The 10,569-nt window shown below is 38.4% G+C and overlaps 1 protein-coding gene across 1 annotated transcript in view; it reads left to right on the forward strand.

The window, feature by feature from the left end:
• Positions 1–9,765, forward strand: part of SerT (Serotonin transporter) — a 29,517-nt gene extending 19,752 nt beyond the window's left edge. The window contains exons 6-13 of the mRNA XM_034976370.2: positions 127–265; positions 942–1,076; positions 2,528–2,706; positions 2,973–3,142; positions 4,229–4,353; positions 5,838–6,022; positions 6,572–6,758; positions 7,614–9,765. Coding sequence (XP_034832261.1) covers positions 127–265; positions 942–1,076; positions 2,528–2,706; positions 2,973–3,142; positions 4,229–4,353; positions 5,838–6,022; positions 6,572–6,758; positions 7,614–7,685 — 1,192 coding nt within the window. The 3' untranslated portion in view covers positions 7,686–9,765. The remainder of the gene's footprint in view (positions 1–126; positions 266–941; positions 1,077–2,527; positions 2,707–2,972; positions 3,143–4,228; positions 4,354–5,837; positions 6,023–6,571; positions 6,759–7,613) is intronic.
• The last annotated feature ends 804 nt before the right edge of the window (positions 9,766–10,569 follow it).

A 10,569-nucleotide genomic window follows, 5' to 3' on the forward strand; every position in this document is an offset into this window, starting at 1 on the left:
TCGATATTATTTTTTATTTAAATCATACTAACTACTTAGTACGTATTATAATTAAATGTATAATGCATCATATTACACAGCCACTAGTTTCAAAAACTTTGTATAATTGTGAATGTCCCCATTCAGGCGAAACGTACTAGAACAGCAGAAGTCCAACGGCTTGGATGACATGGGGCCGATCAAACCATCTCTTGCACTTTGCGTCTTCGGTGTCTTCGTTCTGGTTTATTTTTCTCTATGGAAAGGAGTTCGGAGTGCTGGTAAGGTAAGCCAATTATACTTTATGATAAAAAGTCTACAAATAAATTAAAAATTCTTGAATATGAACTCACTTCTTGGAAGTTAAGGAATCAGAAGATAAATATTGACTCACTTCAAAAATTGGCAAAGTAGAGGATTAGTTATTTACTTTTTTTTTTAATACAATAAAACTTAAAGCTAGCCTTATCTAATTACTATATAAATCATGACCGCGTGGAATGGTGCCAAGAATACTGGCTGCATTTCCGCGCTGGACAGCCAGGCTGATCCGTTGCGCAAAAAATGAGCCAGCCCTTCTGTCACCAGTTGAGGCTATTAATCGCGGTGAAATTTCTCGTAAAAAAAATTTAGCACTAAGACTCCATGGCCCCAGGGTCTCCACGGCAAACGGCCGTGGAGACCCTGCCGTTATTTACTGCCGGAGTTCTTATTTTCTGACTTGGTACAATCAAGTTATAAAGACTGTACCAATATGGAATTTACTGATCTCGCGTCATCAATCATTGTGTCATTAAAAAGCAATGTGCAGAATAAAAGAGTAAATTGCTAACATATTTTTGTCATATTTTATAATAACTCTTTCTATATTACTGAGTTTATCAACCCGCCACTCAAGTCAGTCAGAGTAGTTCAGGGCACCGTAAATAGTGAAAAATTAAGTCAATTCTTTTTTCTATCAGGTGGTATGGGTAACAGCATTAGCACCTTACGTGGTACTTCTTATTCTGCTAGCAAGAGGAGTGACGCTGCCAGGAGCAACTGAAGGCATTAGATACTATCTCACACCAGAATGGCACAAGCTACAGAACACCAAGGTGACTATAGAATTTAACACGTTGGTGGACAGTACAAGTTAAGAATTTCTTCCTAAATGACACTTCTTATTCTCATACATTGCCTATGGGCGTAGTGGCAATGCGGTTGTATGTACAATGTTGTTGAGTGACAGAACGCATATAGGCGTCGCCTGAAGGATAGTAGTCCTTGTCGGACCCGTATTCCCCATCATCAGCATATGGATCTTCACTAGATTCCGGAGTTTCAACTTCATTGAACAATTCTAACAACCGTTTTTGTTCCCTTTCGTACGGATCTCCAGGCGCCATCTGTAGATAAATTCATTATTGTTTCAATACCAAAAAACTGCATTCAAAACAAGCAACTACTAATATTAGAAGCACAATTACCTTATACGTAAGTTACATGAATTGAATTTGAATGTTTCGATAAATAAAAACACAAAAATACGTTGATAACTTACCACTCGAACCGTTATTTGCGCGCGAAAGTATGAGGTGACACTAATACTCCCGCCGACGCGCACTACGTGACTAAATGTTTGAAAACACGACGCCCACGAGCGTACTGTGCGGGGAGAGGGGTACCGGAATACTGTCAATGTGTGTGTAACTTGACATGTTGTAGAACTATGTACGATGACAGTAGGAAAGCCGCATTACTTTTGCGGTGACACTACAACATGTTCTTCCTTGTAAAAGTATTGAAAATCAAGCGCCCTCAGACGTACTGCCGTGACACGAGTAATAACTATGACGTCTACAGGCGTTCTGTCGTATCATTATTTACTACCTGAACGTCCGTGGACGTTACTGTCCATCAATGTGTTAAGATGGCAAAGTATTCAAAGCAATCAAATAGAAGGTCACTAAAAATATCTGAGCCGGTAAAGGTATCCTAATAGGAGAGAAATATTTATAGCTGTTCCAACTACTTAGAATTAAAGTTATAAGCTTGTCCCAATTTGCTGTAAAACTTATAGGTAGCATGTATACTAAATTCTAATGGGAGTTCATTTTAATTCTAGTAAGATTTTCCTTACTTCAAGATATCTTAAAGGTAACTCGGTTAATTTTAATTAACATTACGAGTAAGTAAAGAAGCTATATGCTTTGAACGATGGCTTTGAAGAATGTTGTAGACGGTGCAAAATTTTTAAGGAGAGTAAATTAAAACAGCATCAGAAGATAGGTCTTAAAGATTTGATGTAAGAGATTGTTCATGAACAAACAAGATACAGTAGCCGGCAAGAAATATTGTACATCAACCTTTAGAATGAGATTTCGGTTTACTAGAGCATTTTCTCTGTCACTCATACCTATGTGACCTTTTGTCGGTCTCAACGACAGATACAATGCTCTACTAAACCGCGTATCACTTTCTAAAGGTACATGTACATTATTTTCTGCCGTGTACTGTACTTCCTTAGTAAACTAGGTCCTCAAATAAAGAAAGCTTCATAAAACAGGTCTGGATCGACGCAGCCTCTCAGATCTTCTTCTCGCTGGGGCCCGGGTTCGGCACGCTGCTGGCGCTGTCCAGCTACAACAAGTTCAACAACAACTGCTACCGGGACGCCCTCATCACGTCTTCCATCAACTGTCTCACCAGCTTCCTCGCCGGCTTCGTCATCTTCTCGGTTTTAGGGTAAAACTTGCTGTTTTGATATTGCTTGTTAATTTAAATTTATATAAATTTCATCTAATCTGAATATTTTAGACATATTTTCAAGGATCACCCGTACACGACGGAATCTATATAAATAAAAATGAATCGCTGAAATGTATGTGTATAGTGCGTACAAAATGACTTCTCACGCGCCATTTTAACTCTGTGGTGACTTGTTGGTGATTTTCTACAAGACGTTCCAGGCCTACGTATTACATTTTTTGAATTAGAATGATTTTTGTCAGGTATATGGCGCACGTTCAGAACAAGAGTATCGAGGAGGTGGGGCTGGAAGGTCCAGGGCTGGTTTTCATCGTGTACCCGGAAGCCATCGCCACCATGACCGGCTCCGTCTTCTGGGCGATCATCTTTTTTCTCATGCTCATCACTCTTGGATTGGACAGCACTTTCGGAGGTCAGCTTAAATGAATTATATGCTTTACTTGTGTTAGCATCATATAAGTAACTTATAACCACCTCCTTCAGCTCATTATTCATGGGGAAAATAGCCGGCAGAAGACCACCAGGCCGTAGAAGAACATCGTGGCTAAAGTAATTTACGCCAATGGTACGGGAAGAGTACCCGATCTCTTTTCCGAGCAGCAGTGTTCAAGGTGCAGATAGCCCTAGTGATTGCCAACCTCCGATAGGAGACGACATTTAAAAGAAGAAGAAGAATGTAACTTATGTTACAAGTGTCTGATAACCGTATTACGCAGATTAGTCAAAAAAGATCAACAACTACAGCAAGCACAAAAATATAGTTTCTATATTTCGATGTAATCAGAAAAATCTGACAGAAAATGCGTCCACTTCACACAGTAATTTTATCTTATTTTATACTGGGAAATATTTACTTTTGATTTGTAATACAGAAACATGCAGGACTCGGGTAGGTAGGTATTCGAAAAGATTGGTGGTGCTTATACATTGCCTAAATAGGATCAATAAGTTTTCTCTACAATAGCTACTTATTTTTTGCAAAAAATATTGATTTAATAGCTGATGCCCGCGACTTTGTCCGCGTGGATTTAGGTTTTACAAATCCCGTGGGAACTCTTTGATTTTCCGGGATAAAAGTAGCCTATGTCACTCTCGTCTTTAACTTTTTTTTTTCTAGGAGGAGGAAAATCCCTAATGGACTTCTGTCTATCGACAGGGTGTGTCCGACTCGCACGGACTAAAAAGACCTCCCCCTCTGCGAGATCAGCACGGAACCGTCTTACATTACTTCGTGCTAACCCTCTGGCTGCTCTCTCTCCTTTTTTTCTTGTTTTTCTCTATCTTCCCTTCTCATCATTATAGATCTCAGCATCTGACCGTATCTGTGCCACTCATCTTTAACTATACTCATGCAAAAAATCACGTCGAACCGTTGCTCCGTTGCGACGTGATTGAAGGACAAGCCAACAAACCAATAAACAAACACACTTTCGCATTTATAATATGGATAGTGATAATATGGGTAGTGATTTTAATTAATTATTTATGTTATGTGTAGGTCTGGAAGCGGTGACGACGGCTCTATGCGACGAGTATCCCCGCGCGCTGGGCCGGCATCGGGAGCTGTTCGTCGCTGGTCTACTGCTGTTCATCTACATCTGCGCTCTGCCCACTACCACATACGTAAGCTTTAACTCTATTCAATTCTCTCTCACGATGACGGACGTAGTAGGTATAAAGACTACCTTACGAAGTTACGGCATGCAATAATACAGTCCCATACAATCCTAATGTCATTAAAATAATAATATTTGCTACAACTTGTTAGATAAGCGTAGTGGTTAGAACATCCACCTCCGAATCGGAGGTCGGGGTTCGATCCCGGGCCCACATCTGTAACTTTTCGGAGTTATGTGCGTTTTAAGTGATATTTCATCACTTAAATACACACTCATATTTAACGGTGAAAGAAAACGTCGTGAAAAAACTTGCATGCCTGAGAGTTCTCCATAATGTATTCAAAGGTGTGTGAAGTCTGTCAATCCGTACTTGGTCAGCGTGGTAGGCTATGGCCAAAACCCTCTCACTGTGAGAGTAGACCCGTGCTCTGTAGTGAGGTTGATCATGATGATGATGATGATGATGAGGCATGAATATATTGTAGTCAAGTCGAGAACGTATGGTCTTAAGGTCCGTGAAGATTATAGTCTGAATAGATTAAGTTCATCAAGTACATTAATTAAGAATAGATTTGATGAAATAAATGAGAGGGAACTTACACCCTTGATCTCAAAAACAAACACAATGTATATTAAATGGTGTTCGATAAATAACCATTATCTATGTAGAAGGCGAGGATGCTGGCCACAATGTATTCCGATGCATTATTCATCTCGCACTTAGAGCGATGACCGCCTATCTCGCAGAGAGCATTCGCTTTGTGGGAACAAACCACTTGTAGATGTTGGTCGACTTTTATACTAGGTACTCGCTTTTATTTGCAGCTGGGTTTTAGAAGTTTGAAGGAAGAAAGGGACACTCTAAAGCTGTTTAAAAAGCGTATTTTATCGTGACTTGTAAGTTGTGAGAGCTCCTCTTGTCGTACGAGTGCTCTTGAATTATTGGCGTAAATAAGATAGCCCTTGAACTTTTAATAAACAAAGACAATTTTTTGGTGTAGTTTTTGGTTTTATATTACCCCTAGCTGACCTACCCCGGCTTCGTTCGGGTGGAATTAAGAAAATCAGTGTTTGGGGATTTCCAAAAATCCTAATACACGTATTTCATTTGTAACCTAAATATCAAATATCAATTTTCATGATAATAACTTGAAAAATGACGCACTTTCATACATAGTCTGGTGAAATATTCGGCTGTGGTGACGTAAACTCGAAGAAAAATAGGGCTACTTTAGGGCTACCTGCGTCAAAATGTACTTACCTACTAACATTTGACGCCTGCCAGTGACGTCGAAGCTTCGACTTTTTGTCGGATGTTTCCGAGATGAAACCGTCAACCGGCACTTCGTGTAACATCTTTCTTAATGCCCACGTGGCACACGCTGTACACGCGCATAATATTATCATGGCATTACACAAATCTTGAAATTAAACAAATTTTCTTTCGCTTGCAAGATGTGTAAATGTCATCTGTTTTGTTCTTTCTAGGGTGGTGTATATTTAGTAGATCTGCTCAACGTATACGGTCCGGGTCTGGCGATATTGTTCGTGGTGTTCGCGGAAGCAGCGGGAGTGTGTTGGGTGTACGGGGTGAACCGCTTCTCGGAGGACGTTCGCACTATGCTCGGACACACGCCTGGGTGGTTTTGGAGAGCGTGCTGGTCTTATATTAGGTAAGACGTAACAAGGTAGCTCAGCGACCCAAAGATCTTGGACTCCAATCAATACTATAATCTCGTGGGGTCCCAAAAAAATCGTGACTAATATTCAATTCTGGGCACGCACTATCTGCGTTTTAAGCAATAAATATTATTTACTTTAACGGTGAAGGAAGACATCGTGAGAAAACTAGCAGACCTGAGAGTTCTCCATAATGTTTTCAAAGATGTGTGAAGTCTGTCAGCGTGGTTGACTTAGGGACTGTACACAAAACCGCGATGCGACGCGATGCCAATTCAAGTTCGTGCGGCAAGGGAGACGCCCTTCCACGATAAGGGGATCGCAGGAATGCGCGATGCGAATCAATTCGCAATTTCTTGCGACGCGACGTGCGAGCTCGCAGGTTCTTGCGATGCGACGACGCATTGCAGTTTTATGTACAAGCCCTAAGGCCACACCACTTCTATTCTGAGAGGAGACTCGTGCTCGATAGTGGATAGCGATTGATATGATATGAGATGATTCAATGAATGATATTTTTTCAACCATTATTTCTTTCACAGCCCGGTGTTCCTCCTGGTGCTGTTCGTGTTCTCGGTGCTGGCGCACGAAGAGATGCTGGGCTCCAACGACTACGTGTACCCGCGCTGGTCCATCCACGTGGGCTGGCTGATGACAGGCACCACGGTGTCCTGCATCCCGCTCTACATGCTGTACAAGTTCATCATCACACCCGGCAGTTTTGTTAACGTAAGTTTCATCATCTCACCCGGCAGTTTTGTTAACGTAAGTTTTACAAGTAACCAAAAGCTTAACTTGCTAATATCCACTGAAACAGACAAATCTGTATGGTGCTACATGCATCAAGCGATATGCACCTCACTTGCCCTTCCACTGCTAAACATGCAGGAAAAGCCAGCCACCAAGCAATCAATACACAGCCACCCCCAAGCACAACTCTCACAAATCTCAAAACAGTCGACGCACGTTTCGCCCCGACACCGGAGCATCCTCTGGAGATGTAGACCTTACAATGCACAATTGCAAAGCTAAGCCAGGTTAGATTGCAGTCGAGGGATAACTTGTATCTGAATAAAAATAAAATCCATTCAATAGGCTGTGGTACTTATAAATTATTCTTATAGCATGATTCTTTAGCGCAGAACGCAAAAAAAATCCGTGCTACTTGAAAAACTTCGCAGCATTATCTCTCGTGAAAGGTTTAAAATTAGAAAGAAATTTCAATTTCACGAAGCAAACACTTTTTCACTGCATAAAGATTCTTTAGGCATAGTACCTATACATATCTAATATAAAGAGTTCAGACACCTATAAAAGCTCGTGTGCACTCCGCTTGATAGGACTAGTACGAAGGTAGGTACTCATAGTACGCGACAGGTTGAGATAGCAATCGGGGTATGAGGCGGGGGGGACGCCCCACATACCCGCATGTCACCTGCGCTCCGGGTTAGCGCGGGGGCTGTGCGGGGCGTCGTCACCCCGATTGCCATGTCGACCTGTAGCGTACTATAGGCAGAAGTACCTATGCTGTGCTGCGATGTGGATTCTAGATGAGACTTAACATGATTGTATTTGTTCTTCCAGCGAGTGAAAACGATGATAAGGCCTTCGGAGATTTCGATACCGCCAACCGACCACGCCCTGTGCAGCCTGTGACCTGACCCAAACCATATTGTCCACTACAAGTCCTTCTCCCACGCGCTGGAAACTAAGCCTCCTACTATAGAATGGCTAGTTTAAGCTCATGAATAGTCGAAGCAAGACCATAAAATTGCTTTACCATTTTTGGAAGAAACTTCCAGTAAATATTTCAATAAGGTTCAAACTTTTATAAAAGTGGTACTTATGTAGGTAGCTTGTAAACGAAAATAGACCATGTAGTTTTATGATGTGCAAACGATATTCGACCTGAACATTGTAAAGAAATTTTATGGTCTATGTTACATAAGAGTATAAAACTCTTCTTTAAAGTGCTACTTAAATCGGTTTTACATGAACTAAAATAATAGGGGATGATTTTTCAAAAAAAAAGAAATTTCTCGATATATCGCATGGCATGCATGCCCTTTCATAATTTTTTCTTCGGTAAAAATGGCATGAGATTTTAGTTTGGTGTGAAATCGAATTATTAGACACCAGTGTTAGTTTTTCAGGCATTTTTGGGTGTCACCCAAGCCATAGCCTAGATGTGACTAACCTCTTTTATAAAAAGTGTTTGTACTTAAAATACTACGATAAAATACCTACCTACAATCGTTTGTAAAGATTGGGTTAGTTAATATTAGCTTAAAAAGCTTTGTTAAATATAACAAATCAGATAGGTACTTGTTATATATTATTTATTTGTTATCAAATTCTTATCACAAAAATCATTAATAATATTGAGAAAAATGTATCTAAAGATGTGTATGATATATCGTGATTGCATATTGTTGATTCGCACAATATATTGTTAGATATATTATATACCTATATTCAAATTAATTTAAGCATTGTAATCTGTTTTATATTGTGTAATAGATATTAAATTAAGTAATTAAAAAATAAGTTAATAACCATTTCAATAATTGCGCGAGTCTCAAGATGGTAAGGTAAGGTAAACCTTTTCTAGTCATATCGATTATAAATAAATCTTAGATAAGTATCATAATAATATTAGAAATAGGAATATTTTAATCATTTATAATGAGGTTAGAAATATTTAATATTCTCCTAGCTAAACCAACTCGCATAGAGCTAATGATATATTTTACAATATTGCTTAGGTATATTCCAGAAAAGTTATTAATATTAACATATTATATACCTACTAATATTTAAGTTTAATAGTCGTATATCGACGAAGTCATAAATGATAAATATATAAAAGATTTATTCGTGTAGCTACTTTATACTTATTATCTACTTTAAAAAGTTATAATATTAAATTAATGGAGAAGAGTAGTGAATTATATTCGATGCGTAGGTGAAAAAACTTTAATATTCCATTTTGTAGTGATAAACAACGAAAAGATAGCTTGTATATATATTTATATAATAGTGGATAATATGTAAATATATACAAATATGCTGGTCAGACTATAAAACATATACTTGCTTACTTTATGCGGCAAAATATTTTAACTTCATTTTTAAGTATTAAAGCAAAATATCTTAATAATTATTGTCTTTATCTAACTATATCGTAGCAACTCTATATTCTCGCTCCAAATATACGAGACAGAATGAGACCGACATCTTCAGGTAATCAAAATTTTCGGTAGACAAATTATAATATTATACAAAATAACTTTAGTCAAATCGTTTAGTAAGAATATTTATGTATGTTTATTATGTTTGCGTATGCATATTTAGATAACTTTTAGCGTTCTATTGATGAAATTTCTGTATTCTAGGGCAATGAATACAGAAATGTTTGTTTAATAAATATAGGTAATAATATTTGATGTTGTAAATACTATGTATAAACGTAGGGAACTTAGATTGTTCTTCCTAATAAACTACGTAGTTGATGATTAGCTTATATAAAATGTAGTACTGAAAGTAGTTAAAATATAAAAACTTGGTATAATCGAAAATAATCTACAGAACCGATATGATTTTTCAAAACAGTTTACGACAGTGGATATTTTACATGGACTGTATAAAAACCGAAATATTTGCTTTTTACATTATAAAATCAAAGATGACAGAGTTAGCAGAAACCTATACGATCAAAATGATCCACGCCTATCTATAGGTAGGTACAGTCAAAGGTCAAAACTCGTTTAGCACCCTAATTATCGAATTCACTTGCACTGCACTACACGGTTCTGCGCACATTCTGAGGCTGAAATCTATAGAGCGCACTTTGACTTTGCTCAGACTTAAGATTGAGTTAATACGAGACAAACTTATGTGAGATATATAGCTCTGTCTCGTTTTAACTCTGTCTCAAGTCTAAGCAAAGTCAGAGTGCGCTCTATAGATCTCACCTTGAGTGTTTGTGGGGCGTGTTTATGTAAAAAGGTCATAAATGCGACTGGTTTTTGATGCAATAGTTTTGCGGAATTGCTACTCGAATTCTGAGGCCGACCGTACCTAATATTCTAGAATCTAGAACATTGAATTTTGTGTATTGTTGTACCTAGGTACGTAGTAGTGACGTATATCTGTGCTAAGTGTTTTTATAAAAAAATATATTATAATGGTTCATATACCCACAAGTGTTGCCATAATATTGTACCTAGAAATAATTTTCTTCCGTGATATTTTTTATATTATTCTCATGATATTATAAACTTAGATGAATGTTGTGTGTTATGTATTGTAAATTGTAATAAGTAGATTGTGTCTAATATGTGTATAAATAAATTGCAAATGAGTAGATGCGTCCTGTGCCAGCCATTACAGGTCCGTCTGGACATTTGTTTATAAACTGTGTTCTTTTATTTCGCTTAAACCTGCCTCGGTGAGAATGTATGTTCGCGACAGGTCGACATGGCAATCGGGGAATGAGGTGGCGAAACGCCCCGCACGTCACCCACGCTATCCCGCACCG

The sequence above is a fragment of the Maniola hyperantus genome, chromosome 15, assembly GCF_902806685.2.
Source record: "Maniola hyperantus chromosome 15, iAphHyp1.2, whole genome shotgun sequence".
Lineage (NCBI taxonomy): Eukaryota > Metazoa > Arthropoda > Insecta > Lepidoptera > Nymphalidae > Maniola > Maniola hyperantus.